Source organism: Hyla sarda, chromosome 1, assembly GCF_029499605.1.
Source record: "Hyla sarda isolate aHylSar1 chromosome 1, aHylSar1.hap1, whole genome shotgun sequence".
Lineage (NCBI taxonomy): Eukaryota > Metazoa > Chordata > Amphibia > Anura > Hylidae > Hyla > Hyla sarda.
In genome coordinates, this window is record NC_079189.1 from 247,680,132 (window position 1) to 247,702,973 (window position 22,842).

Genomic DNA, 22,842 nt, shown 5'->3' on the forward strand with positions numbered 1-22,842 from the left:
ATGGGATGGGGGTAAGTCAGTAATAAAATCCATACCAAACAGAGACCAAGGTTGTTCGGGGACAGGTAGAGGATGAAGAAAACCAGCGGGCTTCTGGCGAGGAGTCTTATCCCGGGCACAGATAGTGCAGGCTCGCACAAAGTCCACCACATCAGTCTCTAGAGTCGGCCACCAATAGAAGCGAGAGATGAGTTGCACAGATTTCTTGATGCCCGCATGACCTGCGAGATGGGAGGAGTGACCCCATTTGAGGATCCCAAGGCGTTGGCGTGGAGAAACAAAGGTCTTTCCTGGAGGAGTTTGCCTGATGGAGGCTGGAGAAGTGGAAATCAGGCAGTCAGGAGGAATGATGTGTTGAGGAGAGAGTTCAATTTCAGAGGCATCTGAGGAACGAGAGAGAGCATCGGCCCTAATGTTTTTATCAGCAGGCCGAAAGTGAATTTCAAAATTAAATCGGGCAAAGAACAGAGACCACCTGGCCTGACGAGGATTCAGCCGTTGGGCAGACTGGAGGTAGGAGAGGTTCTTGTGATCGGTGTAAATAATAACTGGAAATCTTGATCCCTCCAGCAGATGCCTCCATTCCTCAAGTGCTAATTTAATGGCTAGAAGCTCTCGATCCCCGATGGAGTAGTTCCTCTCCGCCGGAGAGAAGGTCCTGGAAAAAAAACCACAAGTAACAGCATGCCCGGAAGAGTTTTTTTGTAGAAGGACAGCTCCAGCTCCCACTGAGGAGGCATCAACCTCCAATAGGAAGGGTTTAGATGGGTCAGGTCTGGAGAGCACGGGAGCCGAAGAAAAGGCAGACTTGAGTCGTTTAAAGGCGTCTTCCGCTTGAGGAGGCCAAGACTTGGGATCGGCATTTTTTTTTTGTTAAAGCCACAATAGGAGCCACAATGGTAGAAAAATGTGGAATAAATTGCCTGTAATAATTGGCGAACCCCAAAAAACGTTGGATGGCACGGAGTCCGGAGGGGCGTGGCCAATCTAAGACGGCAGAGAGTTTATCTGGGTCCATTTGTAGTCCCTGGCCAGAGACCAAGTATCCTAGAAAAGGAAGAGATTGGCATTCAAACAGACATTTCTCTATTTTGGCATAGAGTTGATTATCACGAAGTCTCTGAAGAACCATACGGACATGCTGGCGGTGTTCTTCAAGATTGGCAGAAAAAATCAGGATATCGTCCAGATATACAACAACACAGGAGTATAGTAGATCACGAAAAATTTCATTAACAAAGTCTTGGAAGACGGCAGGGGCGTTGCATAGACCAAAGGGCATGACCAGATACTCAAAGTGTCCATCTCTGGTGTTAAATGCCGTTTTCCATTCATCCCCCTCTCTGATGCGGATGAGATTATAAGCACCTCTTAAGTCCAGTTTGGTAAAAATATGGGCACCTTGGAGACGATCAAAGAGTTCAGAGATGAGGGGTAGGGGGTAGCGGTTCTTAACCGTGATTTTATTAAGACCGCGGTAGTCAATGCAAGGACGTAGAGAGCCATCTTTTTTGGACACAAAGAAAAATCCGGCTCCGGCAGGAGAGGAGGATTTACGGATAAAGCCCTTTTTTAAATTTTCTTGGACGTATTCAGACATGGCAAGAGTCTCTGGGACGGACAGAGGATAGATTCTGCCCCGGGGTGGAGTAGTGCCCGGGAGGAGGTCAATGGGACAATCATAAGGCCTGTGAGGAGGTAGAGTCTCAGCTTGTTTTTTGCAAAAAACGTCCGCAAAGTCCATATAGGCCTTAGGGAGACCGGTTACATGAGGAAGCACAGGGACACGGCAAGGTTTACTGGGAACCGGTTTTAAGCAGTCCTTGGAACAAGAGGGCCCCCAACTCTTGATCTCCCCAGTGGACCAATCCAGGATTGGGGAATGGAGTTGAAGCCAGGGAAGTCCAAGAAGGATTTCAGAAGTGCAATTGGGGAGAACCAACAGTTCAATCCTCTCGTGATGAGATCCGATGCACATTAGAAGGGGCTCCGTGCGGAAACGTATAGTACAGTCCAATCTTTCATTGTTTACACAATTGATGTAGAGGGGTCTGGCGAGACTGGTCACCGGGATGTTGAACCTGTTGACGAGGGAGGCTAAGATGAAATTTCCTGCAGATCCAGAGTCCAAGAAGGCCACAGCAGAGAAGGAGAAGGCAGAGGCAGACATCCGCACAGGCACAGTAAGACGTGGAGAAGCAGAGTAGACATCAAGGACTGTCTCACCTTTGTGCGGAGTCAGCGGACGTCTTTCCAGGCGGGGAGGACGGATAGGACAATCCTTCAGGAAGTGTTCGGTACTAGCACAGTACAGGCAGAGATTCTCCATGCGGCGTCGTGTCCTCTCTTGGGGTGTCAGGCGAGACCGGTCGACCTGCATAGCCTCCACGGCGGGAGGCACAGGAACAGATTGCAGGGGACCAGAGGAGAGAGGAGCCGGGGAGAAGAAACGCCTCGTGCGAACAGAGTCCATATCCTGGCGGAGCTCCTGACGCCGTTCGGAAAAACGCATGTCAATGCGAGTGGCAAGATGGATGAGTTCATGTAGGTTAGCAGGGATTTCTCGTGCGGCCAGAACATCTTTAATGTTGCTGGATAGGCCTTTTTTAAAGGTCGCGCAGAGTGCCTCATTATTCCAGGATAATTCTGAAGCAAGGGTACGGAACTGTACGGCATACTCGCCAACGGAAGAATTACCCTGGACCAGGTTCAACAGGGCAGTCTCAGCAGAAGAGGCTCGGGCAGGTTCCTCAAAGACACTTCGAATTTCCGAGAAGAAGGAGTGTACAGAGGCAGTGACGGGGTCATTGCGGTCCCAGAGCGGTGTGGCCCAAGCCAGGGCTTTTCCAGACAGCAGGCTGACTACGAAAGCCACCTTAGACCTTTCAGTGGGGAACTGGTCCGACATCATCTCCAAGTGTAATGAACATTGGGAAAGAAAGCCACGGCAAAACTTAGAGTCCCCATCAAATTTATCCGGCAAGGATAGTCGTATTCCAGAAGCGGCCACTCGCTGCGGAGGAGGTACAGGAGCTGGCGGAGGAGATGATTGCTGGAGCTGTGGTAGTAACTGTTGTAGCATAACAGTCAGTTGAGACAGCTGTTGGCCTTGTTGCGCAATCTGTTGTGACTGCTGGGCGACCACCGTGGTGAGGTCAGCGACAACTGGCAGAGGAACTTCAGCGGGATCCATGGCCGGATCTACTGTCACGATGCCGGCTGGCAGGTAGTGGATCCTCTGTGCCAGAGAGGGATTGGCGTGGACCGTGCTAGAGGATCGGTTCTAAGTCACTACTGGTTTTCACCAGAGCCCGCCGCAAAGCGGGATGGTCTTGCTGCGGCGGTAGTGACCAGGTCGTATCCCCTAGCAACGGCTCAACCTCTCTGGCTGCTGAAGATAGGCGCGGTACAAGGGAGTAGACAGAAGCAAGGTCGGACGTAGCAGAAGGTCGGGGCAGGCAGCAAGGATCGTAGTCAGGGGCAACGGCAGAAGGTCTGGAATCACAGGCAAGGAACACACAAGGAACGCTTTCACTGGCACTAGGGCAACAAGATCCGGCGAGGGAGTGAAGGGGAAGTGAGGTGATATAGGGAAGTGCACAGGTGTAAACACTAATTGGAACCACTGCACCAATCAGCGGTGCAGTGGCCCTTTAAATCGCAAAGACCCGGCGCGCGCGCGCCCTAGGGAGCGGGGCCGCGCGCGCCGGGACAGAACTGACGGGGAGCGAGTAAGGTACGGGAGCCGGGGTGCGCATCGCGAGCGGGCGCTACCCGCATCGCGAATCGCATCCCGGCCGGAGGTAGTAACGCAGCGCCCCGGGTCCGTGGAACCGACCGGGGCGCTGCAGTGAGGGAAGTGTAGCGAGCGCTCCGGGGAGGAGTGGGGACCCGGAGCGCTCGGCGTAACAGTGTAAGTTTGACCACAAGGTGAATAGCGGAAAGAAAAAAAAAAAGAAAAAAAAATGTACGTACTATTTTGATTAAAATTATTTTGTCTACCAGGACAAGTGGATTTTCATGAGGGACAAGTAGATTGCGCTCCTTTTTAGTCCCTTGGACAAGTTTTTTTTTTTTTTTTTTTTTTTTAACTCTCCACACCTGTCGGGGGAAAATGTGCTCTGGACAAGTAGGGAGACACCTAGTGGCTGCTTTTTTAACCTGTTGGGGACGGAGGGCGTATGGATACACCCTCATGTCCCGTCACTTAAGGACGGAGGGCGTACCTGTACGCCCTCCGCATTTCTAACCACCGCCGCTCGCCGGCAATGCCTGGGGGGGGGGGGGGGGGGGGGGTCCAGAGACCACTGGTGACCCGATCGCCCAGAGAATAAGAATGATCGGAGCTATCAGAGACAGCTCCGACCATCCTAAAGGATAGGAGCGAGGTGGCAGTGTTGCCACCTCCTCCTATCCCCTACCATTGGTCGGTCAGTACGACCACCAATGGCAGTTGGGGGCAGGGGGGTTAGAGTTCATTTCCCGGGGGAAACGGGAACACGAGCGGCGAGGCGGGAGCATGACCGGCTTACCCGGACCGGCGGCATCCTGGAGCAGCGGCGGCATCGGCGGAAGCAGGAGGAGTGCAGCCGGAAAGTGCGGCGGTGGAGGGGGCTGCAGTGAAGATCGCCGGAAAGTGATCTTCACCGTGGCCTTCTAAAAGTTGCAAAAATACAACTCCCAGCATTCCCAGACAGACTTTGGCTGTCTGGGCATGCTGGTAGTTGTAGTTTTGCAACATCTGGAGGGCCACAGTTTGGAGACCACTGTGTAGTGGTCTCTAAACTGTGGTCCTCCAGATTTTGCAAAACTACAACTTTCAGCATGCACTGACTGTCTGGGCATGCTGGGAGTTGTAGTTTTGCAACACCTGAAGTGGCACAGTTTGGAGACCACTATACAGTGGTCTCCAAACTGTAGCCCTCCAGATGTTGCAAAACTACAATTCCCAGAATGCCAAGACAGTCAGGGATGCCGGGCGTGTAGTTCTGCAATATCTGGCCCTTCATATGTTGCAGAACTACAACTTCCAACATACCTGGACAGTCTGGGCATGCTTGGAGTTGTAGTTTTGCAACATCTGGAGGGCTACAGTTTGGAGACTACTACTTAGCGGTCTCCAAACTGTTCTTCCCCAGTTGTTGCATAACTACCACTCTTAGCATGCCCAGACTGTCCAGGCATGCTGGGTGTTGTAGTTCTGCAACATCTGAAGGGCCAGATATTGCAGAACTACACGCCCAGCATCCCTGACTGTCTGGGCATGCTAGGAATTGTAGTTTTGCAACAGCTGTAGGCACACTGGTTGGGAAACACAGAGCTAGAGTCTGTTTCCTAGCTCAGAGATTCAAACCCATGTGCCTCCAGCTGTTGCAAAACTACAACTCCCAGAATGCAGACCGTACATGCTGGGAGTTGTAGTTTTGCAACAGCTGGAGGTACACTGGTTGGAATCACTGAGCTAGAGTCTGTTTCTTAACTCAGTGGTTCCCCACCAGTGTGCCTAAAGCTGTTGCAAAACTACAACTCCCAGCATGTACGGTCTGTCAGTGCATTCTGGGAGTTGTAGTTTTGCCACAGCTGAAGGTTTGGAGCGCCCCCCCCCCCCATGTGAATATTCAGGGTACATTTACAGGGGCGGGTTTACAGTGGGTTTCCTTCTACAAGTTTGAGCTGCGGCAAATTTTTCCGCCGCAGCTCAAAGCTCCAGCGGAAAACTCACTGTGAATCCCCACCTGTGTGAATGTACCCTAAAAACACTACACTAACACATAAAAAAAAGTAAAACACTACAAATACACCCCCTTACACGTCCCCCCCAAATAAAAATGAAGAACGTCTCATACGGCAGGGTTTCCTAAACGGAGCCTCCAGCTGTTGCAAAACAACAACTCCCAGTATTGCCGGATAGCCATAGACTGTCCTGGCAGGCTGGGAGTCTTGCAACAGCTGGAAGCACCCTGTTTGGGAAACACTGCTGTAGGGTTTTGGTGGAGACAAGCCCCATCCTTATATCCGGGTCCACCCCTATTGCAATTTCCTCATTTAGGCCTCAAATGCGCACGGAGCTCTCTCACTTCAGAGCCCTGTTGTATTTCGAGGCAACAGTTTAGGGCCACATATGGGGTATTTCAGTACTCAAAAGAAATGGTGTTAACATTTTTGGGGTATTTTTTTCCTTTTACCCCTTGAGAAAATGTAAAGTTGGGTGATACACCAGCATGTTAGTGTAAAAAAATAAAAATTTTTACACTAACATGCTGGTGTTGCCCCATTTTCACAAAAGATAAAAGGAGAAAAAGACCCCCAAAATTTCTGATGCAATTTCTTCCGAATTACCCTGGAAATACCCCATATGTGGATGTAAAATGCTCTGCGGCCGAACTGCATGGCTCAGGAGTGAGAGAGCGCCATGTACATTTGAGGCCTAAATTGGTGATTTGCACGGGGTGGCTGATCGTTACAGCGGTTCTGACATGAACGCAAAAAAAAAAAAAAAACAGCCACATGTGACCCCCATTTTGGAAACTACACCCCTCACGCAACATAACAAGGTGTATAGTGAGCCTTAACACCCCTCAGGTCTTTGAATAATTTTCGTTAAAGTTTTTCCCTGAAATGCTGGTTTTACCCCAAATTTTTCAGTAAGTGAATACCCCATATGTGGATGTAAAGTCCACTGTGGTTGAACTACAATGCTCAGAATAGCAGGGGCACCATTGGGCTTTTTGAGAGAGAATTAGGCTGGAATTGAAGGCTATGTGTGTTTACAAAGCCCCCATGGTGCCAGAACAGTGGACCCCCCACATGTGACCCCATTTTGGAAACTACACTTCCCACGGAATGTTATAAGGGGTACAGTGAGCATTTACGCCCCACAGATGTCTGACAGATTTTTTGAACAGTTGTCTGTAAAAATGAAAACAGCACAGCCCACTGTGTCAAAGATCTGTCAAATGCCAGTGCAGTGTAAATGCTCACTGCACCTCGTATTAAATTCTGTGAGGGGGGTAGTTTGCAAAATGGGGTCACATGTGGGGGGTCCACTGTTCTGGCACCATGGGGGCTTTGTAAACGCACATGGCCCCCGACTTCCATTCCAACAAAATTCTCTCTCTAAAAGCTCAATGGCGCCCCTTCTCTTCTGAGCATTGTAGATCGCCCGCAGAACACTTTACATCCACATATGGGGTATTTCCATACTTAGAAGAAATGGGGTTAAAAAATTTGGGGGGCTTTTTCTCTAACACCAGCATTTTGTTTTTATGTCCCAATTTTACGAAAGTTCCTCACTCACCTGTGGGGTGTTAAGGGTCACTGTACCCCTTCTTACGTTCCTTAAGAGGTGTAGTTTACAAAATAGTATTTTTACTGTTCTGGCATCATGGGGGCTTCCTAAATGTGACATGCCCCCCAAAAACCATTTCAGAAAAATTCGCTCTCTAAAATGCCATTCTCGCTCCTTTTCTTCTGAGCCCTCTAGTGCACCCACAGAGCACTTTACATCCACATGAGGTATTTCCTTATATCAAGTGAAAATGAATTACAAGTTTTGGGGGGCTTTTTTTTTTACCTTTTACCCCTTGTAAAAATGAAGAAAAAAAATGGGGCTACAATAACATTTTAGTGTAAAAATAGAGATTTTTCTTCTCCATTTTGCTGCTATTCCTGTGAAACACCTAAAGGGTTAACAAACTTTTTGAATGTCATTTTAAATACTTTGAGGGGTGCAGTTTTCATAATGGGGTCCATTATAGGGGATTTCCAAAATAAAGACCCTCAAATTCACTTCTAAACTTAGCTGGTCCCTGAAAAATTCTGATTTTGAAATTTGAACTTTGAAGCACTCTGATGCAGTCATAAAGTAGACATACTGTATATGTGAATCAATATGTAATTTATTTGACATGTCCCTTTTCCTTACAAGCAGAGAGCTTCAAAGTTAGAAAAATGATACATTTTCTAATTTTTCCTGAAAGTTTGGAATTTTTCACCAAGAAGTGATGTATCAACGTAAATTTACCACTAACATAAAGTAGAATATGTCCCGAAAAAACAATCTCAGAATCAAATTTATAAGTTAAAGCATCCCAGAGTTATTAATACATAAAGTGATAGTGGTCAGATTTGCAAAAAATGCTCCCATCCTTAGGGTTATAATGGGCTCCGTCCCCAAGGGGTTAAACACAAATTAAACATAGCAAACTTCATTTTTTTTTTTTTTTTAACAAAGTACATTAGAAAGATTTGTTATTTACCACAAGGAGTGCAATCTCATTAAAACAAAAAGGAATAGCAACATTTTGTTTTAATGAGAGTGCCCATTTAAGCAGATGCCATGTTACCTAAGCAGTTCTGCTTAAAAAAAGGCAAAACGTTAAATTTTTTTTTTTTTGGGGGGGGGGACCAAACACTACACATAATTGGTAAAACTGCATCCATACTGTAAAATAGGAAGTACCCGAAGACTACAAGTCTTGGAATGCAGTCAAACACTCATTTTATAAAGTTTTTTTTTTATTGTCCAATATATGTAAACACATAAAAATATGTAAATCTGGTATCACTGTAATCATAGCACCACATAAAATAATGTTAAAATATTATTTTTTTTATTCCTCCTCAAACTTAATAAAAGTTATTTAAAGGACATCTGCAGAAAAAAAAACCTGCCCCCATAATGATAAACCACCCCCTGCCTTAATTTTTTTTGTTTTTGTTTTCTACCTTGATATTGCTCTGTATTTTCTGCTCAGCCTCAGTCAGATTCACAGACTGGAAAGGGGCATTACCTAGCAGGCATGACATAATCTGAAGCCATACAGGGGAGAACTTTCTACCTCACTCTGCTACGCACAGCCCAGAGCAGTTCAGTGTGTGAGATGAACTCTGATTGGATAAGGCTGTACACACACCCCTCAACATTTCCTGCTTTTGGACTTCTGGCCAGGCCAGCAAGAGTCTAAGGTCTGTGAAAAACATGGGGGAAAATATGCTCTGGACACCTAGTGGCAGCTTTTTTAAACACAAATAAAACATAGAAAACTTCAATTTTTTTTCAACAAAGTACACTAGAAAGATTTGTTATTTACTACAAGGAGTGCAATAGCAAAAATTTGTTTTAATCAGAGTGCCCATTTAAGCAGATGCCATGTTACCTAAGCAGTTCTGCAGAAAAAAAGGCAAAACCTTTAATCAAATTTTTTTAATTTTTTACTACACATAATTGGTAACACTGCATCCATACTGTAAAATAGGAAGTACTCTAAGGCTATAAGTTGTCCTGAAAAAACACAAGCGCTCATTTACATAAAAAACTAAAATGTTATAAGTCTTGGAATGCAATCGAACACTAATTTTATAAAGTTTTTTATTGTCCAAAATATGTAAACACATAAAAATATGTAAATTTGGTATCATTGTAATCATAACACCACTTAAAATAACGTTGAAATATTATTATTTTTTAATTCCTCCTCACACAGTTAATAAAAGTTAATTAAAGGACATCTGCAGCAAAAAACAACTTGTCCCCTATCCACAGGATAGGGGATAAAAGTTTGATCGCGAGGGGTCCAAACGCCAGGGCCCCCCTGCGATCTCCTGCAGAGGGCCGCGGCTCTCACGTGCCGGAGGTGTACCGGCCGCAGCGTGACATCGTGCCGGACACGCCTCCTCCATGTTGTTCTATGGGAGAGGCGGGGAGGCAGTGTTCGTGCTCCCCGCCTCTCCCATACAACTGTATGGGAAGGGGGCGTGGAGGGGGTGTACCGTTGTGCATTACCTGCTCACATAGAGCAGCAATACTGGGCCCCATTTGGGAGATCCCGGGGGTCCCAGCGATCAAACACTTATCCTCTATCCTGTGGATAGGGCATAAGTTGTTTTTTGTTGCAGATGTCCTTTAATTTATTATATGTTCCCCAAAGTGGTTTGCAAAAAATAAATAACAAATAAATAATGAATGAATAAATAAATAAAAATTGTCCTGCAAAATACACCTCAGACAGCAACATTAATTATCTATGAAGCAAAGCACATACCACAAAGATAATACCATGTCACAATAGCGATTAGTGGGTCTTAGTACCCTGACTCTAAATAAAGTAGTTTAAAGTAATATTCCCATTTTCTACATCTGCTATTGTGGTAGTCTGGGGTGAAGGATGCAATGTGGTGTTACGAGTTGTAGTGATGTAGGGTGCTGGTATTAACCCTTTGTTGTCGTGACGCCAGGGTGAGGTTTCACAATGGTTAATGTTCCTACCGCCAACCATCCCACAAACGGCAGGGAGAAATAATTGAATGTCCAGAGCAGATATTTGGTGAAAAAGGGAAAAACTTTACTGCATATTTTATGCAACTGTAGGTAACAGAACAGTCGTTGTATAGAGGACCGTAGTTCAGGTTCCTCACAGATTTTGCTGGGACTTCTGATAACAATGAGCTTTTGTTTGCTAGCCACTGTGCTACTGATTTGAATATCAATGAGTTGCAGTCAAACAGGATTTTAGTAGTTTGGAGCTTGATGACTCACGTATTAGTGACTGCGGAAGATAAGGCTTCAGGCCTAGCATGAATTGATGATTGTGCTGAGATGTTACTGCTTTTGAGTTCAGCAGGAAGAGAGATGTTGCTTGCTTGGCAACCAGGAACTAAGAGAGAATTTAGTGGCAGCAGTCCCTTATATATTAAGGGGGGCAGGTACAAAGCTCATTGGTTCTGCAAACCTGTCAGTCCTGACCTAAGGAACTATTTATATGTCACATGACCCAAAGGTCCTTGAACCATAGCACCTCTAAGGTTCTATACAAAGGTATACTACTATTAAATACGTAAATAGGTACATTTAATACACAGCATTAAGAGGCGACTAGGGGTAGCCCTCCAGGAGAGCCTTACTAGCATGGAGGGACTCTGGCTGAGGGTACTTTAGACAGAGGGACAGGACCAAGTCCTGTACCAGGACACCACACTATCATTATTATTTGAGGAAATTCATTAATTATTCATTAGATTACTGATAAGATTACTTACTAATTTGTACCTTTTGGGGAAAATAAGGAAAATTTGGAAAAAAACTAAAAAAATTTCCCATTTTTCTTTTCCAAAGCAATTTCCCCCCAGAACCCCCCTCCCCCCCCCCCAAAAAAAAATAATAAGAAATATGTTCTTTTATAATGATAAATAATCACAAATGTAGCTAAACACAAATGTACTCCAACGTATATAACGCGCACACTGCTGACTGCTGCCGTTTGTGGTGGGCCTCTGGCATTTTGTGGTGCATCTTCACATATATTACTGTATTTACATGAGATGTCACCCACTGAATTTGCATTCATACAGCACCTTTGAACAGCCCATGGCATATCTGCTGTCTCCACTGTACTTTCTTCTATAAGCTGTATGTATATTGTGTACTAATAAAATTTGATATTTTTTTTGTTGTTGGCCTCTTTATTCTGGTTGCCCTTGCTCTTTAGAAATTATGATTATTCCTGTCCTCTCATATTGGTCTTAAATGACATTTATCTACCAGATTCTACCAGACTACTAGTATATTACCAGTATATTGGTTTTATTTTCTTCCTGTCAGTAAAATGGTGAGACCAACATTCAGCATTGAAATGATTTTCAATTTGTAAAACTATATCATTCAGCATTTTTTACGGGGGAAAAAACCTGTTTTTATTTACCGTATTTATCAGCGTATAACACGCACTTTTAAAACTACAATTATAGGCAAAAGCCCTGCCTGCGTGTTATATGTCGATAAATCTGCCGATCACTGATTGAAAGTGGCCGCAGCCCTGGCTGTTTGTTAAAAGATCAACAGCTCAACCTCACCTGGCTGAGATCACTAAGGGGAAATGAGGCACAAGGGGATAACAAATCATAGGGGCAAATGAGGCAATGGGTAAATGAAGAGCCACAGGGGGATGGGGGGCATGTTGTAGCACAGGGGTTGATAAAGGGGAAGGAATGATGTGGCACAAGGGAGGGGGGGGGGGGCAGACTGAGGAGCAGGAAAATGATGTGGCAAATGGGGGGAATGATGTGACATTAAATTCAGAGCTTCAAAGTAATTTATTTTACATTCATTTTTTTACTCAAATTTCCCTGTTAAAATGAGGGTGCGTGTTATACACCAGTGCGAGTTATACGCCGATAAATATGATAATTTCTTAAAAATTTCGGAAAATGTTACATCTCTACATAGTATCATACAGTATTTCAAATAAAAATAAAAAAGATTTAGAAATGCTTAATTATTGCTCTGTCACTGTCACAAATTATCCTTTAAAGACATTTGGAAAGTTCAGCTTTATTACCTCATTTGTGAGAAAGGACATTGTCCGACTTCGCCTCATTGTTAATCTCGTTAGTTCCCAAGTCCTTCAAAGAGAAAACAGAGAAAAAAATTAACTGGGAAATAAAGCAATCACTCTTGCAGCCACAGGAGGGCAGCAGATAATGACTTTTAAAATGATGCACTCTATTATAGTTCTTTATATAGCTGATTAAATATTACTTTAGCTTAGTCTGATGTGTGACTTAGGACAGTAGCAAGCAAAATAATTTAGCAAAGCTTTCACATAGCTTTTTAACATTATTATTTTTTTCAAATTCAACAAGGGTTTTATTAAAGATAACAGACAAAACAATGATCAAACAGAGCAAATATAGTAAATGAGGACACAAGGCGGTCTGGTCAGCCCAAAAAATGCATCACAATAAAAAAACTAAAAAAAAAACTCAAATGAATTACACAACACTTGGATAATTAGGTAATAGGGGTTAAACAAAACGATAATAAGGGAGGACAGCTGTTTGATGAAGATAACAAAGGTAGAGGAACAATGGGGAAAGGAAAAAACATGATTGGGCTGTAAGTTTTTTAACATTATTGCTATTTTGATCTAACACATAATGTAGACCATTCAGATGCAACCATTTAATGTCCAATGGCTACTTTTCTACAAGAAGCAACCGCACAGGATTGGATTTGGTGTGGTTCCCTGCTCAAGAAATAAACAAAACAGAGCAGCAATAAAAATGTTACCTTCTGATAATAATATTTACGTTTACAATAAGGGTATGTTCACATAGTGGAATTCCGCACAGTGAATGTTAGCATCAGTGTAAATGGCTCTTCCGCGAGACCCGCTCACACTGCGTAATTTCAGTGGCGCACAATTCCACTGTGAAATTGTTCCACGCAAAAAGAACATGTTAATTCTTTGCGCGGAATTCCGCGAGTACTGCATAGCCGTCAATGGTGATGGCGCAGTGTCCCGCGGTCCTACCGCCGTTGCCGGCTGCCAGGCTGAAACTCATCTACATATCCGTAGTGTGAACATACCCTAAGAGTACAGCGGTATAGAGTATAGCCCGATACCCACTGTTCTGTGATGAAAAGGCATACAAATTAGCTTCCCTCCAGAAGATTTGAGACAGCTACTTTGTAATTCCTTGTCCAATAGCTAATTTGCATATCCTTTTCTCAGGAAAGTATCGCCTGGCCTATAAGACTGCCTACACCAGCTTGACAAATACAAATACATAACCCTCCCAGACCAGAGTCATGCATATCAAGCATGATGATTACTATGTCAATCCATATACTGATCACTAAGTATGGATTTGTTTTAGGGATCAGTTGGGATCTCAGCATCTAGGGTCCAACCGATCAAAGCTTACGACATTTTGCCATGACATGTACTAAGTTTTTTTTTCTTAAGTGGTGGTCAATGATTCGTACTCTAATTGGACCACAGTTATTAGTGGTGTACCCCAGGTTTCAGTATTTAGCCCACTTTTGCTTAACTTAATTATTAATGATATAAAGGATGGGATTAACAGCTCTGTTTCTATTTTTGCAGATGACACCAAGCTTTGTAGCACAGTACAGTCTATAGAGGATGTGTATAAGTTACAAGATGAATTGGACAAACTGAGTGTGTGGGCATCCACTTGGAAAATGAGGTTCAATGTGGATAGATTTAACCCCTTAAGGACCAAGGATGTACGTGTACGTCTAAGCTCCCTGGTAGTTAAGGACCAAGGGCGTATGCGTACGTACGTGGGAATTTCGGTCCCTGCCGCATGCCGGGCGGGGTCCGAACCAGGGTGACTGCTGATATCGATCAGCAGTCACCCCGCGCAAATGCCCAGGGGGGTCATTCACACTGGCGATTTGCCGTGATTCCGGTGATGACCTGGGGATACATGGTGATCAGGGGTGTAGGATACACCCCCAATCACCTCCTGTATCTATGGGGTGGCGATTTTGTCACCCGCCCCAGGATCGCTGCTATTGGCCAGACGATCGTCCAACCAACAGAAGCCGCAGGGGAGGGGTTAGCAGCTCTGCCGGCTAAATGAGTTCAGTCAGCGGTCAGAGCTGCAAGAAGGAGCCAGGGAACCCCCCCTCTGCTGTGATCGGAGACCCTCAGGACAGAAGAAGCCACCTTAGAGCAGGGACAGAATACAGAAAAGATAAAGGTGGGAGTGCAAAAAAGTTGGTTAAAAAAAGTAGAAAAAAAATTCCCCCCCCCCGAATAGGTTCTCAAGGGTCCGCCACAGTTTTTTTAGCGTGACCCGGCCGTATAAGGGGTTCAGAGCGCTGCGATTTGCCCCCCTTTTTTGGGCCGCAGCAGTAACTAGGAACGTAACAAGGGGTACAGTAAGCCTTAACACCCCACAGGTGTTTGACGACTTTTTGTTAAATTTGGTAAAATGTGTAAATGAAAAAAAGATGTAATGGTGTAAAAAATAAAGATAAAAAAAATTTTTTCACTAAAATTCAGTTTTCCCCCCCCAAATTTTACATTTTTACAAGGGGTAATAGGAGAAAATAACCCCCAAAATTTGTAACCCCATTTCTTCTGAGTATGGAAATACCCCATGTGTGGACATCAAGTGCTCAATGGTACTCCAGAGGAGGAGGAGTGCCATTGAGCTTTTGGAAAGAGAATTTGTTTGGAATGGAAGTCAGGGGCCATGTGCGTTTACAAAGCCCCCCGTGGTGCCAGAACAGTAGACCCCCACCACATGGGACCTCATTTTGGAAACTACACCCCACACAGAATTTAATAAGAGGTGCAGTGAGTTTCCGAGTACGGAAATACCCCATATGTGGCGCTAAACTGTTTCCTTGAAATACGTCAGGGCTCTGAAGTGAGAGAGCGCCGTGCGCATTTGAGGACTACATTAGGGATTGCATAGGGGTGGACATAGGGGTATTCTACGCCAGTGATTCCAAACAGGGGCAAACCTCCAGCTGTTTCAAAATACAACTCCCAGCATGTACTGACAGACAGATCGTGCATGCTGGGAGTTGTACTTTTGCAACAGCTGAAGGCACACTGGTTGAAAAACCTTCAGTTAGGTTGTTACCTAACTCAGTATTTTCCAACCAGTGTGCCTCCAGCTGTTGCAAAACTTCAACTCCCAGCATGCCCTTCGGCGATCAGTAGTTATGCAACAGCTGGAGGTACGCAACTGCAACTTCCAGCTTGCCGAGACAGCTGTTTGCTGTTTGGGCATGCTGGGATTTGCAGTTTTGTTACATCTGGAGGGCTAAAGTTTATAGACCACTGCACAGTGATCTACAAACTGTGGCCCTCCAGATGTTGCAAAACTACAAATCCCAGCATGCCCACACAGCAAACTGCTGTGTGGGCATGCTGGGAGTTGTAGTTTTGCAAGATCTAGAGGGTCATAGTTTAGAGATCACTGCAAAGTGATCTCCAAACTGTAGCCCTCCAGCTGTTGCAAAACTACAAATCCCAGCATGCCCACACAGCAAACAGCTGTCTGGGCATGCTGGGAGATGCAGTTTTGCAACATCTGGAGGGCTAAAGTTTAGAGACCACTATACAGTGGTCTCAAACTGTAGCCCTCCAGATGTTGCTAGGCATCTCACCGGCTTCAGTAGGATCCAGAGGGCCGCATCGCCGTCCTCTTCTTCCGTCGATTCCCGCCGCCGATCGCTGCCTGCTGATGGGTAAGTGGACCGGCGCCTGTCCTCTTTCGGTTACCCTGTTCTGCCCTGCCTATTGTGGGTGGGCAGAATGGGGAACAGAAAGTTAACCCCCCCGCCCCCGATCTGCTATTGGTCGTCACTTCTTGTCGACCAATAGCAGGGATAGGAGGGGTGGCACCCTTGCCACCTCACTCCTATCCCTTCAGGGGGATCGTGGGTGTCTTGGACAACCGCGACCCCACATATATTCCGGGTCACCATAGACCCGTAATCGGCGCAAATCGCTGGTGAAATTCACACCAGCGATTTGCGCAAATCGCCGACATGGGGGGTCTAATGACCCCCCTGGGCATTTGCGCGGGGTGCCTGCTGATTGATAACAGCAGTCACCCCGGTCCGGTCCCCGCCCAGTGCGCGGCAGGGACGGAAAATTCCCACGGGTGTATGGATATGTCCTGGGTCCTTAAACCCTTAAGGACAAGGCCAATTTTCACTGTAGGGCCAGAGCATTTTTTGCACATCTGACCACTGTCACTTTAAACATTAATAACTCTGGGATGCTTTTACCTTTCATTCTGATTTTTTTTTCGTGACATATTCTACTTTATGTTAGTGGTAAAATTATGTCGATACTTGCATCATTTCTTGGTGAAAAATTCAAAAGTTTGATGAAAAATTGGAAATTTTGCATTTTTCTAACATTCAAGCTCTCTGCTTATAAGGAAAATAGACATTCCAAATAAATTATATTTTTATTCACAAATACAATATGTCTACTTTATGTTTGCATCATAAAGTTGCCATGTTTTTACTTTTGGAAGACATCAGAGGGCTTCAAAGTTCAGACATCAGGGGTCTTCATATTAGAAATACCCAATAAAAGGCCCCATTATAAAAACTGCACCCCTCAAAGTATTCAAAATAACATTCAGTAAGTGTGCTAACCCTTTAGGTGTTTCACAGGAATAGCAGCAAAGTGAAGAAGAAAATTTAAAATCTTCATTTTTTACATTCGCATTTTCTTGTAGACTCAGTTTTTGAATTTTTACAAGGGGTACAGGGAGCCTTAACACCTCACAGGTGTTTGACGACTTTTTGTTAAAGTTGGATGTGTAAATAAATAAAAAAATTTTCACTAAAATACAGTTTTTTTTCCCAAATTCTACATTTTTGCAAGGGATAATAGGAGAAAATTACCTCCAAAATTTGTAACCCCATTTCTTCTGAGTATGGAAATACCCCATGTGTGAAAAACAAGTGCTCTGCTGGTATACTACAATGCTCAGAAGAGAAGGAGCTCCATTGAGCATTTGAAAAGAGAATTTGTTTGGAATGGAAGTCTGGGGCCATGTGCGTTTACAAAGCCCCCCGTGGTGCCAGAACAGTGGACCCCCCCCCCCCACATGTGACCCCATTTTGAAAACTACACACCTCACAGAATTTAATAAGGGGTGGAGTGAGCATTTACACTCCACTAGCGTTTGACAGATCTTTGGAACAGTGGGCTGAGCAAATGAAAAATTACATTTTTCATTTTCACGGATCACTGTTCCAAAAATCTGTCAGACACCTGTGGGGCGTAAATGCTCACTGTACCCCTTATTACATTACATGAGGGGAGTAGTTTCCAAAATGGGTTCACATGTGGAGGGGGTCCATTGTTCTGGCACTATGGGGCTTTGTAGACACATGTGGCCTTCAATTCCGGGCAAATTTTCTCTTCAAAAGCCCAATGGCGCTCCTCTCTTCTAAGCATTGTAGTTGGCCCGGAGAGCACTTTACTTCCACACATGGGGTATGTTCTTACTCCGAGGAAATGGGGTTACAAATTTTGGGGGGCTTTCTTCCTATTTTCTCTTGTGAAAATGAAAATTTTAGGGTAACACCAACCTTTTAGTGAAATTATTTTTTTTTTTCACATCCAACTTTAACAAAAATTCGTCAAACACCTGTGGGTGTTTAGGCTCACTATACCCCTTGTTACATTTGTGAGGGGTGTAGTTTCCAAAATGGGGTCACATGTGGGTATTTCTTTTTTTGCGTTAATGTCAGAACCGCTGTAAAATAAGCCACCCCTTTGCAAATCACCAATTTAGACCTGAAATGTACATAGTGCACTCTCACTCCTGAGCCTTGTTGTGCGTCCGCAGAGCATTTTACGCCCACATATGGGGTATTTCCATACTCAGGAGAAATTGCGTTACAAATTTTGGGGGTCTATTTTTCCTTTTACCTCTTGTGAAAGTAAAAAGTATGGGGCAACACCCGCATGTTAGTGTAAATTATTTTTTTTTTTTTTACACTAACAGGCTGGTGTAGCCCCCAACTTTTCCTTTTCATAAGGGTTAAAAGGAGACAAAATTAGGGATTGCATAGGGGTGGACATAGGGGTATTCTACTCCAGTGATTCCCAAACAGGGTGCCTCCAGCTGTTGCTAAGCTCCCAGCATGCCTGGACAGTCAGTGAGTGTCCAGAAATGCTGGGAATTGTTGTTTTGCAACACTGCTGTATATTGCTTTTTCATTTTTATTGGGGGGGACAGTGTAAGGGGGTGTATATGTAGTGTTTTACCCTTTATTATGTGTCAGTGTAGTGTTTTTAGGGTACATTCGCACTGGCAGGCGTTTACGGTGAGTTTCCCGCTAGGAGTTTGCGTTGTGGCGAAAAATTTGCCGCAGCTCAAACTTCAAGCAGGAAACTTACTGTAAACCCGCCTGTGTGAATGTACCCTGTACATTCACATGGGGGGCAAACCTCCAGTTGTTTCAAGACTACAACTTCCAGCATGTACTGACAGACCGTGAATGCTGGGAGTTGTACTTTTGCAACAGCTGGAGGCAGACTGGTTGGAAAACCTTCAGTTAGGTTCTGTTACCTAACTCAGTATTTTCCAACCAGTGTTCCTCCAGCTGTTGCAAAACTACAACTCCCAGGATGTACTGACCGCCAAAGAGCATGCTGGGAGATGTAGTTATGCAACAGCTGGAGATACGCAACTACAACTCCCAGCATGCCGAGACAGCTGTTTGCTGTTTGGGCATGCTGGGATTTGCAGTTTTGTTACATCTGGAGGGCTAAAGTTTATAGACCACTGCACAGTGATCTACAAACTGTGGCCCTCCAGATGTTGCAAAACTACAAATCCCAGCATGCCCACACAGCAAACTGCTGTGTGGGCATGCTGGGAGTTGTAGTTTTGCAAGATCTAGAGGGTCATAGTTTAGAGATCACTGCAAAGTGATCTCCAAACTGTAGCCCTCCAGCTGTTGCAAAACTACAAATCCCAGCATGCCCACACAGCAAACAGCTGTCTGGGCATGCTGGGAGATGCAGTTTTGCAACATCTGGAGGGCTAAAGTTTAGAGACCACTATACAGTGGTCTCAAACTGTAGCCCTCCAGATGTTGCTAGGCATCTCACCGGCTTCAGTAGGATCCAGAGGGCCGCATCGCCGTCCTCTTCTTCCGTCGATTCCCGCCGCCGATCGCTGCCTGCTGATGGGTAAGTGGACCGGCGCCTGTCCTCTTTCGGTTACCCTGTTCTGCCCTGCCTATTGTGGGTGGGCAGAATGGGGAACAGAAAGTTAACCCCCCCGCCCCCGATCTGCTATTGGTCGTCACTTCTTGTCGACCAATAGCAGGGATAGGAGGGGTGGCACCCTTGCCACCTCACTCCTATCCCTTCAGGAGGATCGTGGGTGTCTTGGACAACCGCGACCCCACATATATTCCGGGTCACCATAGACCCGTAATCGGCGCAAATCGCTGGTGAAATTCACACCAGCGATTTGCGCAAATCGCCGACATGGGGGGTCTAATGACCCCCCTGGTCATTTGCGCGGGGTGCCTGCTGATCGATAACAGCAGTCACCCCGGTCCGGTCCCCGCCCAGTGCGCGGCAGGGACGGAAAATTCCCACGGGTGTATGGATATGTCCTGGGTCCTTAAACCCTTAAGGACAAGGCCAATTTTCACTGTAGGGCCAGAGCATTTTTTGCACATCTGACCACTGTCACTTTAAACATTAATAACTCTGGGATGCTTTTACCTTTCATTCTGATTTTTTTTTCGTGACATATTCTACTTTATGTTAGTGGTAAAATTATGTCGATACTTGCATCATTTCTTGGTGAAAAATTCAAAAGTTTGATGAAAAATTTGAAATTTTGCATTTTTCTAACATTCAAGCTCTCTGCTTATAAGGAAAATAGACATTCCAAATAAATTATATTTTTATTCACAAATACAATATGTCTACTTTATGTTTGCATCATAAAGTTGCCATGTTTTTACTTTTGGAAGACATCAGAGGGCTTCAAAGTTCAGACATCAGGGGTCTTCATATTAGAAATACCCAATAAAAGGCCCCATTATAAAAACTGCACCCCTCAAAGTATTCAAAATAACATTCAGTAAGTGTGCTAACCCTTTAGGTGTTTCACAGGAATAGCAGCAAAGTGAAGAAGAAAATTTAAAATCTTCATTTTTTACATTCGCATTTTCTTGTAGACTCAGTTTTTGAATTTTTACAAGGGGTACAGGGAGCCTTAACACCTCACAGGTGTTTGACGACTTTTTGTTAAAGTTGGATGTGTAAATAAATAAAAAAAATTTCACTAAAATACAGTTTTTTTTCCCAAATTCTACATTTTTGCAAGGGATAATAGGAGAAAATTACCTCCAAAATTTGTAACCCCATTTCTTCTGAGTATGGAAATACCCCATGTGTGAAAAACAAGTGCTCTGCTGGTATACTACAATGCTCAGAAGAGAAGGAGCTCCATTGAGCATTTGAAAAGAGAATTTGTTTGGAATGGAAGTCTGGGGCCATGTGCGTTTACAAAGCCCCCCGTGGTGCCAGAACAGTGGACCCCCCCCCCCACATGTGACCCCATTTTGAAAACTACACACCTCACAGAATTTAATAAGGGGTGGAGTGAGCATTTACACTCCACTAGCGTTTGACACATCTTTGGAACAGTGGGCTGAGCAAATGAAAAATTACATTTTTCATTTTCACGGATCACTGTTCCAAAAATCTGTCAGACACCTGTGGGGCGTAAATGCTCACTGTACCCCTTATTACATTACATGAGGGGAGTAGTTTCCAAAATGGGTTCACATGTGGAGGGGGTCCATTGTTCTGGCACTATGGGGCTTTGTAGACACATGTGGCCTTCAATTCCGGGCAAATTTTCTCTTCAAAAGCCCAATGGCGCTCCTCTCTTCTAAGCATTGTAGTTGGCCCGGAGAGCACTTTACTTCCACACATGGGGTATGTTCTTACTCCGAGGAAATGGGGTTACAAATTTTGGGGGGCTTTCTTCCTATTTTCTCTTGTGAAAATGAAAATTTTAGGGTAACACCAACCTTTTAGTGAAATTTTTTTTTTTTTTCACATCCAACTTTAACAAAAATTCGTCAAACACCTGTGGGTGTTTAGGCTCACTATACCCCTTGTTACATTTGTGAGGGGTGTAGTTTCCAAAATGGGGTCACATGTGGGTATTTCTTTTTTTGCGTTAATGTCAGAACCGCTGTAAAATAAGCCACCCCTTTGCAAATCACCAATTTAGACCTGAAATGTACATAGTGCACTCTCACTCCTGAGCCTTGTTGTGCGTCCGCAGAGCATTTTACGCCCACATATGGGGTATTTTCATACTCAGGAGAAATTGCGTTACAAATTTTGGGGGTCTATTTTTCCTTTTACCTCTTGTGAAAGTAAAAAGTATGGGGCAACACCCGCATGTTAGTGTAAATTATTTTTTTTTTTTTTACACTAACAGGCTGGTGTAGCCCCCAACTTTTCCTTTTCATAAGGGTTAAAAGGAGACAAAATTAGGGATTGCATAGGGGTGAACATAGGGGTATTCTACTCCAGTGATTCCCAAACAGGGTGCCTCCAGCTGTTGCTAAGCTCCCAGCATGCCTGGACAGTCAGTGAGTGTCCAGAAATGCTGGGAATTGTTGTTTTGCAACACTGCTGTATATTGCTTTTTCATTTTTATTGGGGGGGACAGTGTAAGGGGGTGTATATGTAGTGTTTTACCCTTTATAATGTGTCAGTGTAGTGTTTTTAGGGTACATTCGCACTGGCAGGCGTTTACGGTGAGTTTCCCGCTAGGAGTTTGCGTTGTGGCGAAAAATTTGCCGCAGCTCAAACTTCAAGCAGGAAACTTACTGTAAACCCGCCTGTGTGAATGTACCCTGTACATTCACATGGGGGGCAAACCTCCAGCTGTTTCAAGACTACAACTCCCAGCATGTACTGACAGACCGTGAATGCTGGGAGTTGTACTTTTGCAACAGCTGGAGGCAGACTGGTTGGAAAACCTTCAGTTAGGTTCTGTTACCTAACTCAGTATTTTCCAACCAGTGTTCCTCCAGCTGTTGCAAAACTACAACTCCCAGGATGTACTGACCGCCAAAGGGCATGCTGGGAGATGTAGTTATGCAACAGCTGGAGATACGCAACTACAACTCCCAGCATGCCGAGACAGCTGTTTGCTGTTTGGGCATGCTGGGATTTGCAGTTTTGAAACATCTGGAGGGCTACAGTTTAGAGATTATTGCACAGTGAGCTCCAAACTGTGGCCCTCCAGATGTTGCAAAACTACAAATCCCAGCATGCCCAGACAGCAAACTGCTGTGTGGGCATGCTAGGAGTTGTAGTTTTGCTAGATCTAGAGGGCCACAGTTTAGAGATCACTGCACAGTTATCTCCAAACTGTGACCCTCCAGCTGTTGCAAAAATACAAATTCCAGCATGCCCAAACAGCTGTGTGGGCATGCTGGGAGTTGCAGTTTTGCAACATCTGGAGGGCTACAGATTAGAGACCACTGTATAG

The 22,842-nt window shown here is 44.8% G+C and overlaps 1 protein-coding gene across 1 annotated transcript in view; it reads right to left on the reverse strand.

Annotated features, from left to right (window-relative positions):
- The window catches only part of PDE4C (phosphodiesterase 4C), a 934,858-nt gene that overhangs the window by 808,663 nt on the left and 103,353 nt on the right, over nt 1-22,842 (reverse strand). Inside the window, exon 2 of the mRNA XM_056570177.1 lies at nt 12,336-12,399. Within this exon, the coding sequence (XP_056426152.1) occupies nt 12,336-12,399 (64 nt within the window). The remainder of the gene's footprint in view (nt 1-12,335; nt 12,400-22,842) is intronic.